The sequence below is a fragment of the Lygodium microphyllum genome, chromosome 5, assembly GCF_053477565.2.
Source record: "Lygodium microphyllum isolate KBCC chromosome 5, Lygodium_microphyllum_v1.1.10, whole genome shotgun sequence".
Lineage (NCBI taxonomy): Eukaryota > Viridiplantae > Streptophyta > Polypodiopsida > Schizaeales > Lygodiaceae > Lygodium > Lygodium microphyllum.
This window is the reverse complement of record NC_141139.1, coordinates 25627793-25650727: the sequence shown is the minus strand read 5'-3', so window position 1 is coordinate 25650727 and position 22935 is coordinate 25627793. Positions and strand designations below refer to the sequence as shown.

Genomic DNA, 22935 nt, shown 5'->3' with positions numbered 1-22935 from the left:
GTTCATCTTTAGAAAGCTTTCTTACATTTCTTTATAAAAGCAACAAGATCGCATGCAAGACATGAGAATAGGGTAAAAACTTAGTCTTATTGTTTCTCCCTTATCTAGAGTTAGAAAAGCTTTTGGAGTTGCTTTGGGAGTTTTGACACGTTCCAAATGTGACAATGATGTCAAAATGTCATGTTTTGGCACACTAAATTTTCAGTCAACTGTAACAAGCTACACGAAATCTCTTAATATATAAAACTCTATAATTTGATTAATATTCACATTTTCTTTGTAATGAGATATATGATATGAATATAAATAGCTATGTAATCAATATTTCATAATAGAGGATGGAAAACCATGGATTTTATTATAGGGAAGGTTGGGCCCTATCGTATGTTTTTCGCTTGTTCTTTGTGAATTTATTAACTTATTCAAATTATTTTATATTTAGTCCAATTATTTATTTCTAAGATTTAAGATGCTAGATTTTCCACCTGGTCCAATTCACAACAGTGGTATCAAAGCTTGGTTGTGTTCCAACTATCAATCTTCTAGCATCTTATGCGAAGGCAAGTACTGTAGCACGATCAAGATCTATAAGGTAGACCATTCTAAGTTAGAAGTTATGGTCACATAAGCTATGGTCATGTTTCATATGCTTCAAAACCCTCAAATTCATTACTTCAGTATGTTGATTAGATTATATTTCTTATCTCTAGTTTTTGGAAAGACAACATCTTAAACGTTAACTTGTTTGATGTGGTTATTGAGTTGTAATAGCCTTTTAAAATTAAGGTTGATGAAACCTCTCAAAACATTGCATTGTTGGATTTTTTGCTCATCGGTTGTCATCATCACAATGTCAATTGAAATGGCGTCAGCACCACATTCATCATTGTCAATATCATTGCGTACACTGTCAACATGTTTGAAAGCTACACCATCATCCTTGAGCCAAAAACCCATGATTATAATCCTTAAAGCTTGAAGCAAGCCAATAAAAGCTTGCATGTGGCTCCACACAAAGGGCATTGGACAAGGAGATCAACCAAAGTCTATATAAAGCCTTAGGCTATAAGAAGGCATTGAGGCTAGGAGGATTAGTTGAAGCATTATGGTGTTCATGCGCACACATTGTTACTAATAGAGGAGGAGTTAGATAGGGAGGTAATGAGAGAGAGGGAGTTAGAGAGAGATAGTGAGAAGAAGTTAGTCATGCTCATACAAAGCATGCAATGGATTCATCTTGATGCTTTGAGGTTAGAAGACATTGTAGGTAGGAAGACAATTAGAAGAGAGAGAGAGAGAGAGAGAGAGAGAGAGAGAGAGAGAGAGAGAGAGAGAGAGAGAGAGAGAGAGAGAGAGAGAGAGAGAGAGAGAGAGAGAGAGAGAGAGAGAGATGAGAATGGGAAGAGAGAGGGACAGAAAGAAAAAGAATATTTGGATTATCCTTTCCTCCCAGCCTAGATACTTCCTTACTTTGCTAGACTCTAAGTGTCTCATTTGTGTCATCAAGCTTTCCCACAAAGACATACTGATTTGGAGGTACTACAAGGGTCTAAGAAGGAATACAACAAAGAACATGTTACAAGAGTCCACTTGCTACGATGGTCCCAAACCAATGAAGAGTTGAAGTGAGGCAAGAAGTTGCACGTGTGAACAAAGTTCCATATACACAAACTTCTATTCAGGTGTCTTTGGATAGAAAGGAATTTTGATTAAGTAAAATGATTGATTGATTGATTGATCAGTCTATATCTACTTGGCTATTATTACTAGTTGCAACAATGAGGGGTAAAGAGTAGTTTCTGTCTATCATCAACTATTCTTAAGTTATTGTGCATTTAGGAAAAAATTACAACATATAATGGCCTTAGGATATGGAAATGAATTGTTCATTTTAGGAACTAATTCATGATTATCCCTTAAAGGACATTACTACTAGCAGTAAAGATAGATGACTTGCTCATGCATAATAAAGTGTTGCATGCTAACATGTTATATCATCTAGACGAAAGCTTATGACTTTTGAAAAATAGTAGTAAAGATAGATGCCTTGCTTATGCATATTAAAGTGTTGCATGCTAGCATGTTATATCATCTAGCGAAAGCTTATGACTTTTGAAAATTATGAAGAAGGTTTGAGAAGTATCATATCCTAAACACTATGAGGACTATCATACATCGTTTCATATGATTGCACTCTAAGGAGGGATAAGTTGTGGATTGTATATTCTTTTATGGGATAATCAAAGAAAAATGCTTTGGTTTTTATGAAAAGTTTTTAAGATATGCTTGTTGCTTGAAAATAAGGTAATTTCCTAGTTAGGAATCGGTTGATTTTCTTGTTTGTGGATTTTGGAAAAGAGATATTATGCCCACATGGGTGAATTCTTAGATACACCTTAGGTCTCTCCCAAGGCTAGTGGCAAACCTATTTGTCCGAACGTAGTGCTAGGACTAGCCTTGAATGCAAGAGGTCTCTCCATAGGGAGGACATTAGGCTAGGAGCCAACAGGGGTACTGGTGGACTTTGGCCATAAAATCCTTAGGCATCGATGACAAGCCTACCCTAGTAAGCCTAAGATGGTCTTCCCAGAAGGCCTTGATGCTAGATAAGGGGAGACTAGTGGATTGTGTTTATAGTAGTTGGAAATGGGTATTTAGGTACTTTGGATGGGGCATCCCAGTGTAAGGGATAGAATGCTGGCATTGCATTACACCTTAAAGAAGGTGTGGGGAAAAATATCTTACTTGCAACTATTTTCAAAACACTATTTGATATTGTATTTATGTCCATGGCTAAATTACACATATCAACATTGTTTTAAAGGGCTAATTAATGAAGCTAATTTCTATATGGCTAATTAAAATATACTAGATTAATTGGACAACTAAAGAAACCTTTTAATAGAACTATATGGTTAGATCCCTGATGGGTCTTTCTAAGGGCAAGGTGGTCCTAGCTTGCCGAGAGGCTTCCATCATAAGTCAAACACTAGATTAGGCAAGTCTAGGGAGAATCAAATGTTGACTATCCTAGCATGTCATTATTAGAACCCAAAAAATGTGGTTTTAGGGGGTCCGAGTTGAGACTATAACCTTTGGATAGAGAGGTCAATGTGTATTGCTCCCCCTAAGTTTCTCACTCTCTTTGAACCATGTGCGACAATGGTTTGCTTTGGCTTGAGAGATGATAGCAATGTGGTCACCTCAAAAGCTAATGCTAGATGACTGATAGGAGACTATAGAATTTAAATTAGGTTTTTATTTTCAGACCGATCTTAATGGGGTTGAGGTGGAGCTTTACAAGGTAGACTCAAGTAGTGCAAGGTTATGAATGTTTGGTTACTCTAACAAGTTTGGGATGATAGTAATCTTGATTACTCCTTGATGGGTAAAATACGCGCTATTGATGTTCATTTTAGGTAGACATGTTACATCAGTTTTGATTGATTATGTAGATTGCCCAAACTTTAGAATCTCAAAGTCATCATCATAACTGTACTTCAATCCTAAATCCTGTATCATTACAATTGCTTGAAATGTGCTTGGATAATATTTTTTTCCATTGGGTATGGCCCCCATTATTCCCATAGCTGGACAATTGGTTAATACATGAACGTTTGCTCATAGCAACTAGCAAATTCTAGTAAAAAACCCAAGTCATTTCCTAATTATATAGACATTTAGCCTATCTTTAGCTCATTTGAGTCATTTTTTGCTAACGTAAACAACAAATATCTTTTTAGTGGCCTCATACTATTGGCTATATAAGCATATCTATTTGGTAACCTCATACTATTGGCTATATAGTTTATAGCCATAATAAATCATGAGCATACTCCTTCTATGATAGGTAGAGGACTCCTTTAGTGATTGCATGTAATGCATATACCAAGTTTTTGAGAGGCATATCCCATAACCTTCATCACAAAGCTCTTTTGGAGCTAAGTCTTCAAAGCATCTAGCTCATCATGAGTCCTCCTAATAATCAATATGTCATCAATATGTAGCACCAAAATGATAAGGCTATCATCAAATTCCTTAGAGACATATTCACCCCCATTGTCAATTCGTAGGCATTTCAGTCTCTATGCCTAGACTAGTTCTCAACCATAGCAAGAAAGCACTAAAAGGTAGCTAACAATGCTAACTTTTGGATAGGCCCAAACTTTATGTGAGTAATCATCAGTAAATGTCATAAAGTACTTAGCACCATCTAATGAGTGATAGGGCATGGGACCACAAACATCTGAATGGAGAAGAGTCAATGGCTCACCCACATGCATAGAACCAAACTTCTGATACGAGTTATGAGTCTGTCTATCATATATACAATGATTACAAGAGTCAAAACATGAATAGTCGTGGTGACAAATATTGCAAACAAATTAGTACTTTCACTCCTTTAAGGGACATATGCCCAAGACAGCAATGCCAAAGACATACATGAGGAAGATCAATCACGACCAAAATATGATCAATAGAGCTAGATACATGCAAGGGGTATAGGTTGCCAACCTTGGCACCTCTAGCAAAAACAAGACTACCACGAGTAATCTTCCATGTATAAAAGAGACACAATACCTATCATCATCCAATTTTCCAACAATGGAGATAAGGCTTGTAGTCAAAGATGAGACATGGCATACATCATGAAGCACAAATGGAGCACCAATATCAAACTACAATCTCACATCACATATGATAATAATATCCAATGCATTGTCATCTTCCAAACCAACCAAGCATGTAACAGTAGGATATAGGTTATAAACCAATGAGGATGCGAGGTAACATGAAATGAAGCCTCTGAATCAAGAAGCCAACATCGAGAGAATTAAGATAGAGCATCGATCAAGTGAGTAGCATCAAGTGATGAAGCAACAAGTATGTCATGTGAGCTATACCCCAAGGCATTTATCTCTTCTATCTTAACAATGGACTTAGGAACAATGCTGTGATCATCAAAAGATTTGGCTTTATCCTGTGCTTTCCCTTTGCCTTTCTTGCAGCTATCATTGTGCATCTTATGGCAATGGCAAAGAGGACATAAAGGGGAGATTCCCTTAAACAAAGAAATTTTATCTCTGATCACTAATTTCTTGGAAGCAACCTACCAAAACAAGATGTTTGTTTGTCTAAGGGTTTTTTCCAATTACTTGCAATTATATGCTCCTCCATCACCTTGGAGGCTCTCATGAAATGTTCCTTTTAGTATTCTTTAGTTTTGAGAAACAAAAAGATTGAACTTGATCGAGTCTTAACCTCAAAGTGTTTCCTTTTCTTGAGCATCAAGGTTGGTTTGCAACTTGGCCTTGGCATTGACAAAGTACTTGAGAGGATGACTATCTTCAATGTCAAATGAAGATGGCCAACTTTGATTGGATTTAGGGTTATGGGAATGCAAGCACACAACTTGAAGAATAAGAAACTTGAGAGCACACAACACAAGGTGTATTGAGTGGTATCAATTGAAAAACAAATAGACATACATACAAGTCAAAGGTTTGAGAGAGGGAAAAGAGTACCTCAACAATCCTAAGTGTGTTTACACACATCTTTACCGAAATATGGTGAAATTTCTCTCTATACTTCAAAAGGACCAATTGCAACCGTCTAGGTTCCTTCTCGTCTCATTGAGATATACTTCATTTTCATATGAGATAATGTCCATCTTGATTGAATCCCAAACATTACTTTAGTGGACCATACCTTTATCAAAATGCACTTAAGAGATTTTTTATTCGCTTAGGGCTAGAGAAAAGGGGAGTTGGAAGGATTTAGAGAAAGTCAAATTCAATTGCAATAAAGAGGCCTTCCCCTTTTTATCCTAGAAGGCCAGCCACACCTTTATGGAAAAGCACTTTGGAGATTTTTTGATCACTCATGGTTTGAGAAAACGGGGTTTGGCAGGCCTTAGAGAAAAGTGAATCACTTGTAGTAAAGAAGAGTCACCTCATCTATTCGGTGAGGTTAACCATTTAATCTCCTTCGCCAAGTTCTGTTAAGAATCTACCAAAACCTAGGGTATTCTTACTTGTAGAATAGGGAATCTAAGAAGTTGGTTCATGTCCTAATTGTTGTATGATATATGTTGTCAAAAACTAGAAGACAGAATCTGAGTTTTATAATTTGAGGTTCAAACTTGTTTGAGAATCCCTAGGCGAACTACAAATCCCTTGATCTTGAATAAAGAATGGAAATCATGATGGTTGGTTAGAGTTTTTTAGGTTCATCCCTACAATTTTAGAGTGGACCAAGCTTCAAACTAGATGCAAGTAGCTTCTCTCCACATTATTCTATAAGGAAAGCTTTATACCTAGCAATTTTTAGTTTAAACACTAATATAGGGCAAGTCCTTCTATTGGCAAGTAAGATGCACTCAAAATCCCCTCACCACTGATGTATAAAGAAAGCAGGTGATAAATGTACCTATGGTTGCCAACTGAAACAATGTTTTTGTCTTGAAACTACATGGTTTTGAGGAAGATCTTTGTGTTTGATCAACACGAGATTCTATAGCATTGATAATACCTCTAGTACAATCTATGATAGTATTATAGCATGCTCTTTCATCACAAGAGCATACCCTCCTTATGAAGGTATACTTACTATGACTTCACGTACATCATAGCACAACATAAACCTAGGTGCACATTTCAGGACAAGAGAGTATTTGTTCTATTTTCTTCATCATAAAGGTATTAGTGAATGAAATCAAGTAGCCCCTTATACATTCGAAGTAGTCATATTGGCATAAAATTCTACATCTCTTAAAATATTTTTGAATATCCAAATTATCTAGCATTCAATCAATAACCAAAATATACACATGCTACTATTAAATTGCTCAACTTGTATGTATTGAATACTTAGATGCACATGCAAAGAAGTGACAAAGTACATCTCAAATATCCAAATAGATCCACACAAGGGCATATTGGGCATCAACCATGGCACACCATCATGTCAATATGTAATTTACATCTCTTGAAATATTTTTGGATACCCAAATTATCTAGCATTAATCAAATATATACATGCTGCTATTAAATTGCTCAACGTGTAAGTATTGAATGCTTTGATGCACATGCAAGGAAGCCATATAATACATCTAAAATATCATAATAGATCAACACAATGACATATCGGGTATCAATCATGGCACACCATCATGTCAATATGTGATTTTCCTCCAAAGCACAATACTAAGGGTGAAAATGCAAGTAGATCTCCTCATCTTTCCAACCTTTAGCACAAGAAACAAATGTGGTCTTGCACTTTATCTTCAAACGTCTCATAATGATACCTTCTATCATTGTTTGGATAAGGAGAAGAAAAATTTGGATTTTTCTCTAAATTACATAAATGTTTGAAACACACCTATGATCCTAAGCATAGTTCTATGTCCTAGAATAATCAAAGCAACGTTTATAGACAAAGTGTGTGTGCATCCTTCTTAAGGATCCAATACCAATCCCATAATTAACCTTCATCATTCTTTCTACAAAACTAAAAAGAAGTATTTGAAGTGGCCTTTCTTATACTAATCTAAGTCTAACAAGTGTGACGTAAAATATTTGTAGTTAGAAATGGAAGCACCTCAACTTTCAAGAGTATGGACAAAGTGTATTGGTGAGAAAACACATGTACCTCACTTCATTAAGTAATTAGCTCATATCAAATGTTGTAGTAACAAGTTAATACGACATATAGATTGGATTAATATGTTACATGTAATTTCCCATTTGCACATTGAATACGCATTACAATGAATTTATGAGACCACTATGTTTAGTGCAATGTTGATCATCATGTAGTTATCATTAGATATATCAAAGTTTCAATAATCTTCAAATGATTTTCATGTTTATAAAATTTTAGTCATAAGAAATCTTATGTTTTACTAATGTCAAGTGTAAGAGTTATTAATAAAAGTTGATTCATATGTTAAAGTAAGTTTTCTCTTGGACTTTAGCGTTCTAATTTTCTCAATTTCAAATTGTCAATCTTTGTGAATTTCATCTATGCACTTTTCAATGCTAAAGGTGAAAGAGATTTGACATTTCTTTAGGAATGTTGTGAGCAAGTTTGAGATGATTGTTAGTTATAGTCTTGGTCTCGCAAGATTAATTAACTTAGACATGTGTTAGTGGTTATTGTATTTAAGTTATCCTTATATATCTTGCAAGACCAACAAATTTAGTCACATGTGTTAGTGGTCTTTGTATTTACTCCGAGATCCTCATATATTTTGAAAGTCCAACATATTAAGTCACATGTGTTAATCATCATTTTTGAGTGGAACTTTATCATGCTTGAAAGATGTACATTACTAAAACAATAATAGTGTGGGTAAATAGGATATGAACGGGATGACATGAGATGTTCTATATCTCATGTAAGTGACAAGGCTAAATTTACCATAGATAGCACATGAATGGGATGACTTTTGATGTAGAGCATGATGGCATGGTAGAGCTTGGGACTTCTATTGTGCAAGTTTGATAAACCACACAAAAAGTGGGCCAGTGCAACCTTGTGATTCTTGCCCCTCGATGGACATTCTGGTGCAATGGTCCCATTCTTGATAAGGACATTTGTATAGTGGTCAATATCTAATTATGCATGTGCCTTCTTGCCCAAATTGTAGTGCAAGTTTGGAAGCGATAGGGAAGGGACTCGATTATGGTGAGATTATGGAGCTTTAATGAAAGAGTTGTATTGTTGGGGCATTTTGCATTTTATTTTATTTTATTGGATTGGTGCTAAATTTGTGAAAATGATGGAGTTGAATGAGCCTTACATTGAATCTTTTCTAGATTGTCGATGGTTTTATAGAAGATATTCCTTTAGATATCTTTTCGATCTATTATAAGACTTGTGACCTAGTAATGCGACTTTTCAACAAATCATGGATTGACACCTAAGCAAGGTTTGTCATGTGTTTACTTTTCTTTATCGTGGATATGGCATTGGGTAAAAAATAATATAGACCCCCAGGATTTCTTGAATTATGGGCAAAAGCATGTACTTTATTTGAATACATAATAAGCCTGCTTTTTGAGATTTTAAGCCCGAAAAAGTAGCGCAACTACCCCCAAGTTCCAAGAAACGAGCCTAAATTTTGGTGGATGTGTGGCGGCGCATCCCTTCAAATAGCTATTAGCTATGCGCGGGCAAAGAGACGAGTCCAGAGTCATGTCATTGCCATGGCGCCGGGGCCCACACCATGACTACTTGTACTGGAAATCGGTGACTGTGAGTCGTGGAAATAATAAGGGGGGGGCACGATGACGCGGACGCTGATCTGCTTTCCGTATGTCGTGTAAACTGCTCCTCTCGAACTTTCTCACATCCACACACACACACACACACACACTCACTCTCTCTCGCGAACTGAATCAATATCATTCATTGATCGTCGATGAACGCATAATCAAGGCGCATAAAAGCACAGATGAAACCTTCAATAATAATTCACCCTCTTCTTCTTCTTCTTCTTCTCTCGGTTAATTACGAATCAGCAGCTGGCTTAATGTCTTAACTAATCTACATTCCAGCTAATTCATACACCTATATTCATCCTTAGAGATCACTCAATCATCCTATATGATTATTACAAATGTCTCCAGATTATCTATGCTGATTACTCATCTTACTGCAATATAACCTCATCTCGATTATTAGGGCTATACGTGGCTTGACCTAATATCGTCGTTATCATGGGCACCCTCGAAGTCACCCTTGATCAGTCGCCTGCATCAGCAGCTGATCATGATAATCAAATCAACGGCGCATTCGGAAAGAATGATGATTATCACGTTCCGCATACCATAATTAATGGCGACAATGCTAATCAGGCTGCTGATTACGCGTCTCATCATGATCAGCGCCAGCTAACAAGCCTGTGGGAGCGCCTGATTTGGCATGGCGGGTCTAATTACGATGCTTGGTTCAACGCCGTGTCTGGTCAGGTATTACTATAATTTATCCTCGTGAATTAGACCTGTGAATAATTCATCATTAAAGAAATATTGGCTTGCTCCCAACTTAGTTGTTCTGTTTGATGCTGCAGTGAGTCCTGAGTTTGTTTTGAGTGTATAATTATTTGGTCTTGTGCATGAATTAGATTGTTTGTTTCCAACCAAGATTATGTAATACTAAAAATTGTTGTGATTTTCCGTTTTGTTTATCAAATTTCCTGTCTCGATTCAATTGTTGTGTCTGATTCAGTAACTGAGCTCGTTCTAATCTTTTGTGTTTTTTAAGTACTCTTATAAATTACCGAATATTTACATTGACGTTGTTAGCATTGCCTTTTAGGGCATATGCTTATATAATAGTGTGTAAAGGGCAATATGCTTATATAATGGTGCAGGGACAAAACGGTTTTCTCATTATTTCATGGACTAGTTGCAAGCTGTTTTGTGCTCTTTACATTGCGCATGCTAATGGGATTATGGTGATTTAGTCACTAGGCATGTATCAATCAATTAACCCTAATAAGATCTAAGGTCCAAGGGGAATTTAATGTTCAAAATTCTAGAAAGGGGATTTAGTGCTCAAAAGTGTAGAACTAAATATGTAATCCGTTTTGCTTGAGACCTTCAAATTTTGTATAAATTGAGTTATTATTAGAGGTGCTCTCATAGCACAACTTAATGCTTATTGATGTACAATTGTGTCAAAATAAACTATCATTGAGCCATTGATTATCAACAAATAACATTATGCAACTATGTATTTACCATGGATTTTAATGGCTTACACATAGGTGGGGCAAGTGATATTGTCGATGCCCACATCGTATGCAGAGATGGGATATGGGCTAGGGGTGTTTTTCCACCTGTTGTATGCAGGTGTGGGTATATGGACCTGCTACCTTCTAGCCTCCCTCTATATGGAGTATAGAACACGCAAGGAGAAGCAAGGAATTGTTTTCAAGGGTCATGTTATTCAGGTACTCAAATACCTTGCATAAGATGTTATTCATTACCTCAATGTTGAGATAACACACACCCCCTCCTTGTGTGTGTGTGTGTGTGTGTGTGTGTGTGTGTGTGTGTGTGTGTGTGTGTGTGTGTGTGTGTGTGTGTGTGTGTGTGTGTGTGTGTGTGTGTGTGTGTGTGTGTGTGTGTGTGTGTGTGTGTGTGTGTGTGTGCGTGTGCGTGTGCGCGCGCGCGTGCGCGGGTGCATGCTTGTGCATGTGTGTGTATGCACATGTGCTCGCTTCTTATCAATGGAGAAAAATCTATGAATAGAGAACTATTGATCAAGCATATCAAAGCTATATTCATATACATAGTGTGTACATGAGTTGATATGTCGCTCACACCACAAAGTTGTGCATGGCATTCCAATGGTGATAGAGGGAGAGCTTAATGAGCATGCATCACAATATAATTTTGATTCAATTACACCCTAATCAATATTTTGTCTTACATCAGTGGCAAACATGATGGTCAATATTGCATTGGGAAATAATCGAGTGGTGGCAAAAAATGATAGTTAGCATTGTGTCAGGAAATAACTAAGCTAAAATTATGATGGTTATCATTGCATTAGGAGGCTAAACTAAAAGAGGATCATAAACATTTAAACAAGAAGCTCGAGATTGTTCTACTACCAATAAAGCTTTAATATCCCTCTATTTGTTTGAATTCAGTACCACGAGTTGATGGGATACTTGGTAGGGCCTTGGCTGAGGACAATAAGCCTTTGCTTCAACATTGCCACTACAGGAACTGTTGCTGTGGTCCAAATTATAGCTTGTGCCAGGTGAGTGAAGTTGATGTGTTATCAATACTCAATTAAAGACTTGGTAATCCTAAGTTCTATGATGGTAAATGATGCAATTCCATAAGCATTTGTTAAATAACACATATTGGAATCACTTAAGGTCTTAATTATTTTGAAAATGGATCTCCTTAAGTATCTTAATGTGAGGTTAGTTATTGTAATGCATTACTTGAAATATGCATTCGCATAATTCTATATTAATGTAGTTTATGGTTGTATATCTTTGCAGTAATGCCTATTATCTAAATCCTACCCTAGATAAGCGAGAATGGGCACTTATATTTGGGGCTCTATCTATACTTACTATTCTACTTCCTTCGTTTCACAATTTTCGAGTATGGTCCATCATAGGTGCATTGACCACAACATATACAGCATGGTACATGTTCATTGCATCCCTTACACATGGACAGGTATCAACTATATCTCTTTTTCAGTTTGTTATCATCTAAAACAAAAGATAATATATTATCATATTTTATTTCAAATAGATTTTCTATATTGCACTTTTTGCACTTAAAAAAGAATTTTCAAATGTGACTTTTCTAATTTTAGAACCCTGACTTATTTCCAATCCTAATATATATTAAAATTTTTACAATTGCAATTACTCAATGCCAAATATCCTAAGTTTCCTACCAACAAATATCTTAAGTTTCCCATGCTATTAGTATGATTGTTATGACTAAGGACATGTGAGAAGTTAAGCATTAATTTATGCTTGTTTTCCAATAAGGTTCCAAATGTCAAGCACTCGAGTCCTCAACCCTTGGAGAAATTCTTCACTGGAACCACCAATATTCTTTTTGCTTTCGGTGGGCATGCCATCACAATGTAAGTAACAACTTTATAGGCACATAATGAGACAAATGTTTATTAGCTTTATTGGAGAAGATAACACTCCTTAGGCACATATATTTTATAGTTTATCCTTAGCTATTTTTTAACATGTTACACAAATATTTCCCAAGTAAGATCCAAACACCGCAAGGTCTATTAATTGTATTGTATTATATAGTTTACATTTCAATGTGTAATTGTTATTGTCATTGCTCAAATGGCATGTGCGACCACACATGTACATTGACATGATAATATGTTATTTTGCTATTGAAGGACAAGTTATGTTTATACATGCATCTATTTGCATTCATGCAGCTACTAGGGTGTGTGTGCATGTATACGAAGATAAGCTAAGTTATGGCTCAAGCTTAAAATCAAGTTTTAATCTCATCATTTGGTTGCAGAGAAATCATGCATGCGATGTGGAAACCACGCAACTACAAATATGTTTATGTGGCCACAGTGTTGTTTGTTCTATCAATTACCCTACCACATTCTATAGCTGTGTATTGGGCTTTTGGAGATCAACTTCTCACAAGATCCAATGCATTTGCTGTTATGCCAAAGTCAATATTTCGAAACATTGGTCTTGTATTTATGATTATCCACCAGGTAAATATAATAATCTGTCATGTGTATGCATGGGTGAAGTAGGTGGCAAGGCAATGTAAAGTCTTTAGTTAACACTAGGTTATTATAAATTTTATATAAATATAATGATTAATACCAAGGGTGATTGCAACTTCTTCACTTGTTTTACGTTTATAAATTTTTTTGGCAAAACCCTAATTTATAATCTATAGAAAACATGTATAGAACTTAAACCTCATATAGCCTTAGAATATACCATGATACTCACTATTATATAAGATATTCTGAGAGTATTTGGAAATTCATATACATGACCTTTTCATTTTCTTTTCGATGTGTTACAAATTGTAAGTAAGTTTATTGAACCTATTAGACTTTTGAACCCTAATTTTGATTGATTGAAAATCATACTAAATAGTGAATTTTCTTCATTAAAACATGCATGGCATTGATTTTGTAAGTATTTTGTTCATGCAGGCCATAGCTTTTGGATTGTACATTATGCCTGTCAATTTCATGTGGGAGAAGTTACTAGGAGTTCATCAAGGTCGATATATAATAAGAGTTATAGCAAGACTACCAGTGGCCTTGTTGTTGTGGTTCTTGGCCCTTCTAATCCCTTTCTTTGGACCTCTAAATTCAATGATTGGTGCATTTATTATGAGCTTTTCAGTCTATATCATACCATGTGTGGCTTACTTAATTGTATTCAAGAAACCAAGTGCACGCCAGGTAACATATAACTCATATTGTATACTTGTACAAGTTTCTATACTTTATTTGCAATGCTTGCTACATGAATTGGAGTATTAATTTGGATGCCCCTCAAAAAAAATTTGCATCGGTTATCAATGGAAGCTATAGCAGTTGCATTGACATGTGAAGGTGCTATTATTTCAAGTTATTATGGGGCTCATGGGTATGTGTGTGTGTCCATGCATATGTATGCACATGTGTTTGTGTGTCACATGTGTGCGTGCTTGAATAATGTTATTTTGTTAATTTTGTAGGATGCTGCTGAGAAGCCAGGCCATTGGCTACCTTCATGGAAAGGCATTGTTGTTATCAATGTGTCAATCATAATTTTAATATTTGTACTCGGCTTTAGCTTTGGGAGTTGGGCAAGTGTAAGCAACCTCGTTAATCAAGTAAACACTTTTGGAGTGTTTGATAGATGTTACCAATGTAGCGAGTCTTCTTGAGTTTGAAAAGACTAAATTGGATATGTATGGTATATTTTATCATAAATATTCTCCACAAATAGACTTGCGCCTCATGAGTATAACACCAACAATCTTAGAAACCTTTAAGCATTTATTTGTTTATGTGTAAGGGCATTTCTAGACAATGCTTAACAATGGAGTTGATCTGTTAAACCCTTCTACATGCTTCACAAAACTAAGCATGATAATGATGGTGAACTTGGCCTTCCATTATGACAAAATATTGAACCAATTCAAAGATTATTGGTGTGCAAGTTGATTATCAAGTAAGACCCCATTTTAAACCCCCTAATCCAAACCTCATTATGACAAGTAACTTCTATAGATAGTATTGCAACTTTTAAAAGCATTTTTTGTAAAGTTGTCTATTTGAAAAAGTTCGTTAGATTCTAAAATTCATATCCCTTGAACATTCTCATATCTTTCTTTATCTCATCACTTGTAACACTTGGCTTGTTGCTTAAATTCTTAGAGATAATTGCAACATAGATAAGTTTTAATAATCTTGTGAGTAAATGGTTGAAATTTTGTACATTGTTGGCATGCTTAGAAGAACTTTCAAGTGTGCCATCAAATGTGATGTGGACTATGAAGCATACCATATAAACTTGTTAAGCCTACTAAGTGTCAAGGTAATCACATCTTTTAGTAAAAGTAACCCTGTCAATTTTCAAAGAAAGGACAAGATGCCTATCTTTGAGTCAAACAAAAGCCTTAGAAAGGATAATAAGGGGGCTCTTAATAGCAAATTGAAGGCACAAGAGGAGAAAAGAGAACTTCTCAATAGGAATCCTTTAGGTACAAGAGAGAAAACCAAAGTTGCTAATGGCAACAATAGGACCAAGAAAAGAAATTTAGACATGAGGCAAAAATGACCAAGGGCATGTAATTGAAAGCATCAAGGAGAGGTAATACAATGATATGATGGGTTTCTAAACTATTGTTGCATGCCCAAGAATTTTATGCAACAAATCAATGGATCTAGTTACCTAAACCACCCACACAACCACCTTTTCTGACCACAATCCAAGTTTTACCCAAACCAAGGAGGAAGAGAAGTAGACAAAAACATAGATCGAATGAAGGACCAAATAACTAAAACAAACCATCAAGAAAAGTGCAAGATCTTGATGTTGAAAATTGAGGATCTATAATTGGATGGACTTGATAAGTCAAATAGTTTTCCTACACTAGATAGAGCTATTAGAACATGACCCCTCTTTGGTTGGAAATCAACTTAACATTGTTTTAGGGAAGCAAATTGTAGTTGAGTATTAATCGTAATGGCTATGAAATTTTAAAAGATAGTTATAGTCCCTTTAAACCAAATGTAGTATTAGCTCATTCTCACCTTTAATTGGTTATAAAGTGACCCTTTCTAGGTGGGTGTTGGACACTAGATTGATGTCTAGGGGACTTTATATCGTTAGAAAATATATTTTGAATGTGAAAATACGATAATCAAGATAGACTTAGCAAAGGCTAGTTGCAAGTGGTAAGTCATATTATATAGGCACATTGGAAAGCTAAGAAGAGCTAACAAGTATGCAAATGGATTTGTTTAAGTATGTATGGTCTTTCACAACTAGAGAATACATGCTCAACACAATCTTTTCACATAAAATTGCCCCAATATAGTTAAGACAAATACTAGTACATTCATACTAATCAAATTATTTCTAAAGTATAAAGTTTAATTAGCTATTTTGTCATTGTTATTGTTGTTATTTTGTTAGGTTACTTAATCCAAGCTCCTGTGTGTGTGTGTGTGTGTGTGTGTGTGTGTGTGTGTGTGTGTGTGTGTGTGTGTGTGTGTGTGTGTGTGTGTGTGTGTGTGTGTGTGTGTGTGTGTGTGTGTGTGTGTGTGTGTGTGTGTGTGTGTGTGTGTGTGTGTGTGTGTGTGTGTGTGTGTGTGTGTGTGTGTGTGTGTGTGTGTGTGTGTGTGTGTGTGTGTGTGTGTGTGTGTGTGTGTGTGTGTGTGTGTGTGTGTGTGTGTGTGTGTGTGTGTGTGTGTGTGTGTGTGTGTGTGTGTGTGTGTGTGTGTGTGTGTGTGTGTGTGTGTGTGTGTGTGTGTGTGTGTGTGTGTGTGTGTGTGTGTGTGTGTGTGTGTGTGTGTGTGTGTGTGTGTGTGTGTGTGTGTGTGTGTTGTTAGGTTACTTAATCCAAGCTCCAGGGGGTGTGTGTGTGTGTGTGTGTGTGTGTGTGTGTGTGTGTGTGTGTGTGTGTGTGTGTGTGTGTGTGTGTGTGTGTGTGTGTGTGTGTGTGTGTGTGTGTGTGTGTGTGTGTGTGTGTGTGTGTGTGTGTGTGTGTGTGTGTGTGTGTGTGTGTGTGTGTGTGTGTGTGTGTGTGTGTGTGTGTGTGTGTGTGTGTGTGTGTGTGTGTGTGTGTGTGTGTGTGTGTGTGTGTGTGTGTGTGTGTGTGTGTGTGTGTGTGTGTGTGTGTGTGTGTGTGTGTGTGTGTGTGTGTGTGTGTGTGTGTGTGTGTGTGTGTGTGTGTGTGTGTGTGTGTGTGTGTGTGTGTGTGTGTGTGTGTGTGTGTGTGTGTGTGTGTGTTGAGTCTAAAATTACATAAATCAATGATAGAAAAGAATTCATAAAATTGAAAAAAAAGTAATGTTAATTTAAACTAAATGATACTCTTGTTCAATTAAACACAAAATAAAAAATTAGATTAATTGTTAGATAACTTACTAATATTTTCATGAAGTTTTTTTAATTTATTACTATTTTATCTTATGTCATAGTGTGACAAGAAGAAAAATAATTGCTTGCTTTTTTTTAAAGATTGGAAACAATGTTAAACTAACACGTGAAAATTTGGTTGAAGATACCTTACCTTGAATGTGTATAGCATTTGATTTTTCTTTTTGAACGTTTGCTAGGGTTTGTAAAATATATTGTTAAGTAAAAAGTATATACATGCATACATATCTAAATATATGTGTGTAGGTATGTACATACATATGTATATATGTGTGCATTCCCTATATGTGTGTGTGTGTATATAAATTTGAAATACCCAAAGAAACTATATACTAAAACTATACATAATATATGTGTGTATGTATATGTATATAAATAATAACTCATCATTTTATAATTAAAAGATAATACTAAAATAGATGCCTAATATGAAAGATAATAACACTAAAATAAAGGCCTAAAGTAAGATTTCATTAAAAAAGAAGTGAGAATAGTTCAACAATGGTTTTTTTGTTTTTTTAATCCCCTTTTTTGAAATCATATTCTCCAAATATTGTATATCTAGTGATCTACACAGCAACTATGCAATCTTACTAGTAAGAATATTGGCTATTTAGAAAATATAAGTCCTATGCTTAATCTATATAAAAAATACAAGCTCTGTATGCTTAATTTATATATCAACTATATGGTCTAGCTAGTAATAGTGTTGTATGACTTTATAAATTTTTACTATCATATACTTTACATATTTGCCTTGGTGACCTTATTCTAAGGAGAAAGCCACCAAATTTGTGGCATAAGGAGTGGCAATGGGCCACAATTATGAATGTGGCTCTTTCTTCCCCACTCACTCAAACACACATACATGCATGCAAACACAACACTCACTCGCTTGCTTACTCACTCACACACACTCTCTCCAAACCCTCCTTGTCATAGAGGGAATTCTTGCTAATGCCAATAGTTTTGTGCAATTCTTCAAAGGTAAGATAATTGTTGCGATAATTTCCTCCCCTTATCCCCCCCCCAAAGTTAGAGCACTCCTCCTAGCCAAAGTAGGAACCTCTCTCTCTCTCTCTCTCTCTCTCTCTCTCTCTCTCTCTCTCTCTCTCTCTCTCTCTCTCTCTCTCTCTCTCTCTCTCTCTCTCTCTCTCTCTCTCTCTCTCTCTCTCTCTCTCTCTCTCTCTCTCTCTCTCTCTCTCTCTCTCTCTCTCTCTCAATGATGTTGCTTGGTCAATTGTGGAGAGGTAGAGAAAGAAGTGGCAATGGTATCATTGATTGTGAGGGTCACACACAATAATGAGTGGGTATATCAATTTCTTTGAGGCTCTTGACTGACTATCCTCACAAGTTCACTTAGTAAGTTGAGGTTCATTGTATGCCATATCTATTGACTTTGAACACACACACACACACACACACACACACACACACACACACACACACACACACACACACACACACACACACACACACACACACACACACACACACACACACACACACACACACACACACACACACACACACACACACACACACACACACACACACACACACACACACACACACACACACACACACACACACACACACACACACACACACACACACACACACACACACACACACACACACACACACACACACACACACACACACACACACACACACACACACACACACACACACACACACATAGAGAGTATTGCACTAGTCATAGAAACACTACCAAGAGAGGAGAAAGGAGAAATCAAGATTGAGAGTAAGAAGACTACTAGCACACTCATGAGTGATAGAGGACTGGCAAAAGCATTGAGAGGAGATGGCATGGTTTGGTTGGATTCATGGTGTTGTATAAGAGGATCAAATAGAGATGATGCATGTTTTTTATAGCTCTTCACTATCTCAAAAGCCAAGGAAGAGGATGCAAAGAAAACGTATACACATTAAAAAATGCTAATGTTAAATGTGACTCTTGTTGTGTTTAGGTTTGTTGTAGATTTACAATGCATGCAATGGTTGATTGATGAGAGAAGAAGATGGAGAAGATGGAGAAGAACTTTACCTCATTGGATCCCTCACTCTCTTGCAATGTCACAACCTCATACATATCTCCCACTGTAGCCATTAGGAATTCCCTTCAATGTCTTATCATTCTTCTCATCCTTCTTACACCCTACTCAGGGGTGACTTCCACGTCCTTCTTCTATGAAGGCTTCCCCTACATGTCCTTACCTTCATCCTTAGCACCCTTCTCATGACAGTTCTTTACAAAGTATCTTGCCTTGTGGCACACATAGCAAACATAAGGAAAGTTAGAAAACCAAACCTCTTAGATAATATCAGGCCCATAACTATCATGTATTTCCAACACATCATGAGGTTCAACCTGACAATTCCAAAAAATACACATGTCAAAGTTTGACATCCAGGCTCCTTAGACTCTACGGAGGTATCACACATGCTAAAGTGCAGAAAGTTGATGGGGGCTCCTTAGAGTCTCCTAATGTGAAAGTTCGACATTCAGGCTTTGGCAAGCTCCTTAGAGTCTCCTTCCCCTCCTTAGTTAGCCTACATGCACACAAGAGGATTGCTGTGCAAGTGATAAGATAGCTCACATAGTTTCCTACCACTTTAGCTCCCCTTATCTCTCATCAAAAAGCTCTATTCTTGCATTGAAAAGCAAGCTTTAACTTGGAGCATACATAATGAACACTTATATAATGAATCAAATTAATAAAATTATTAACTTATGTCTCAGTTTCAAGCCACATGATGCCCACCCCTTTTTTTATTGGGGATTCTCAAGTGTGCCTAGTGCATATTCAAAAGAAGAAGCATTAATAAACACCTAAAGGAATTTGATCACGGGGTGGGATAACAATACTCTATCATGCAATTTCTTGAATGTTCCACAACAATTTTGTGATGGATGGTCATGTATGTCATGCCGTGGTAGCCATGATCAACACCAAGATGCACTGGCACGTTGATGTTACTAGCAACATATTTTCTTTTTGTAGAACACCAAGATGCACATGTGCATCGATTTTATGAAACAACTACTAGACGTTAGTATAATCGTAAAAATGACTATGAAGTTACAACAAATCCATCATAGAAGAGATTAATATTTCTAGCATTCATGGAGATATTGAGGGGTTCAAGAAAATTTATTGACTAGAGGCTATGGACACACTCTATCGTGATACATACAAATATCATCAAGAGAGGTAGCCTAAAAGCACATTAGTTTTATTTCTTTGCTCTATATGTATGTATTTTTAATTTATTGGACTCAAAAAAATCCAAGAAGTGTTTGATAAGCTCCTAGTATTGAGCATAGTCTCTTAGAGTACCTTGATTGCTAGATGGCTAAGCATAAACATGGTAATGAAGCTTTGAAATACTTTGGCCACATTTGAGAAGACAAAACCCTAGATCCCCCCACAATTATATCAATCTCTTATTGATCAATGTATTCAGATCTCTCAATTGCATTGCTCCAACAAAGACTCTTGTCTCTCTACAAAGCACTTTAGTCAACCTCAAATCACATACACATCTAGAACACATCTTAAGAAAAATGGAATGAGCTTTAGTCAACTTTAAATCAAACATACCATGGACTTGGGAGCATGAACTGATCTTCAGATTGACTATTTAGTCTAAAATTTCTCCCAATCTCTAGATCTCCAAGAGAGAAGAGTTGGTGATTCAAGTGTTGACCTAGACATGTGGACCAACTCAATAGTTTAAGTCTATCAAAAAAATTTGTGAAGATATGGAGCTCTTTGTTGCCTGCTCAATGAATGTGCCTTTCTTGACTTGTCATCCTTGAGCCTATGAATGTGAGCATGACAAAGGAAATAAGTATTGCTCTCAATGCAAAAACATATTCAAATAGTTGAAATGTGGATTTTTTTTCATTTTGAACAACCCCAAAGACAATATTCAGTCTAAAGTGTGGATCATTTTTAATTCTAAACTACTCCAAGGACAATATCCAGTTCACTTTTGTTTAGGTGTTGTTTCACTCAAGTTTTTCCCATGGTGGTTCTTGCTACATAAGAAACTTGTAATTTAGAATTAAAGGATGCATATTCATACACAATTAAAAAGTAAAAAAACAAATAGTAAATTGACATATCTCTTTCATCTACATATAATACCCATAGACTTTTAGCACATGCATGTATATATTCAAGAATAAATTGCATTGTATATTAAATGTCAAGAAGAATATATAAAGAACAATATTGCATTATATTAACCAATGGGGTGTCTAAGAAAATAAGATCTAAAGACATAGAGACCAAGCATGTGTGAGAGAAAATAATAGGCCAATAAAAATTGATTATGCATTCCTAAGCTGGAATCTGTAGGCATATAAAACAACAATATTGCTAGCAAGGAGGATAGCAATCAAATCAAGCCAAAGAACCTATTAGAAACTATCCATACTACAAAAGCATGCCAATCCAAGCTCGTGTGGGTCACTGCATACATATATTCCTTAGCTTAATTGTACCAAACAAAAAAAATCCATCTTGTTGCAACTCATATATCTTAGGAAAAATAGAACAAGCTTTAGTCAACTTCAAATCAAACACACAAGGTGCTTGGAAGCTAGATCTCCATTGTCTAGTCCACAAATGCTCCTAATCTCTAGCTCTCTAGGTAAGGAAGTGCTGGTGCTTGGAGTGTTGACCATAGCTCAATAGATCGATTGTGGAACTCAAGCAAGGAAATCGTTGGTTCTTGGAGTGTTGAGCTTCAACTCAGCTCAGTTTAGTGTTCTATCTAGTTCAATGTTGAGCTTTAGCACAACTCAATTCAGTGTTGCAAGAGAACAAGAGTTTCTCTTTATTAACACACATCTTTTTTGTGTTGTATGCGACCCTAGAATTGGGGGGCCTTGCTAGGCCCAGATGTACTTTTGAGTTTCAGCATGACAAGCCATAAGTTCTCATCATGTCAACACTTCTCTAAATCACAACACAACACTCCCAATTTTGAAAATGCTCTTACACTTCTCTAAATCACAACGCAACACTCCCAATTTTGAAAATGCTCTTCTAGCATGTCTATTTTGGTGCATATCAAGAGGTCTAATTTTGAAGGATTGATCCTTTGAAACATTCATTTTGATCGTTCATTTTTTGTTTATTTTCTTATAGTTATACACACATGTAATAATATTAAGACAAAATGCATCCATTGACACACATGTGAGTTGTTTGCTATCAAACTGTACTACAATGTCAACATCTTAAATTTCTTTTGGATATTTTTTTCAAAGTTAAGGAATATATAAGATACTTAAATATTTACATATGACATTTCCTTTGTGATATATTTTTCAAAGGTTTGGAAAACTCACAGTCATCAGCAAAACTTTGATCAGTTAGAAAAACTCACAAATTGTTGATCTAGTGAACAAATATAATGAAGCATTCAACCAGGAAAAGAAATCTAACTAAAACTGAAATAGACATGAAATAACAAAAGAACTATTGCACCAAGACATCTTGCCATGTATTAATGATGAAAGTTCCAAAAATACATGACAACCATGGCTGAAGCTTCATCTAGCAAGAAGGAAGCTAACATCAAGAGGGTGAACAGTAAAATTTAGTGAATGAGCCAAAAGATGTCTTCTCTTAGCCTCTTGCCTTCTTTATCCTAACTCCTCCTCTCCAAAGTTAAGGGTACATTTACATAGGCAAGGGCTGAATTTACAAGGGCTCGAAATTACAAGGTATGGAATT

The 22935-nt window shown here is 36.1% G+C and overlaps 1 protein-coding gene across 1 annotated transcript; it reads left to right on the top strand.

The window, feature by feature from the left end:
* The first annotated feature begins 9386 nt into the window (after positions 1-9386).
* LOC148035626 (auxin transporter-like protein 3) lies at positions 9387-14742 on the top strand. The gene is made up of 8 exons (XM_087677601.1): positions 9387-9974; positions 10775-10960; positions 11666-11778; positions 12029-12212; positions 12536-12633; positions 13047-13254; positions 13711-13965; positions 14244-14742. Exons 1-8 carry the CDS (start codon positions 9723-9725, stop codon positions 14433-14435), a joined length of 1488 nt encoding a protein of 495 aa, XP_087533727.1. The 5' UTR covers positions 9387-9722; the 3' UTR covers positions 14436-14742.
* The last annotated feature ends 8193 nt before the right edge of the window (positions 14743-22935 follow it).

Excerpts from the sequence above, each read along its gene's own strand:
- LOC148035626 (XM_087677601.1), top strand. The coding sequence starts at position 9,723 with ATGGGCACCCTCGAAGTCACCCTTGATCAGTCGCCTGCATCAGCAGCT. Across the intron at positions 11,779-12,028 it reads CAAATTATAGCTTGTGCCAG|TAATGCCTATTATCTAAATC; the intron begins GTGAGTGAAGTT and ends ATATCTTTGCAG. Across the intron at positions 13,966-14,243 it reads AGAAACCAAGTGCACGCCAG|GATGCTGCTGAGAAGCCAGG; the intron begins GTAACATATAAC and ends TTAATTTTGTAG.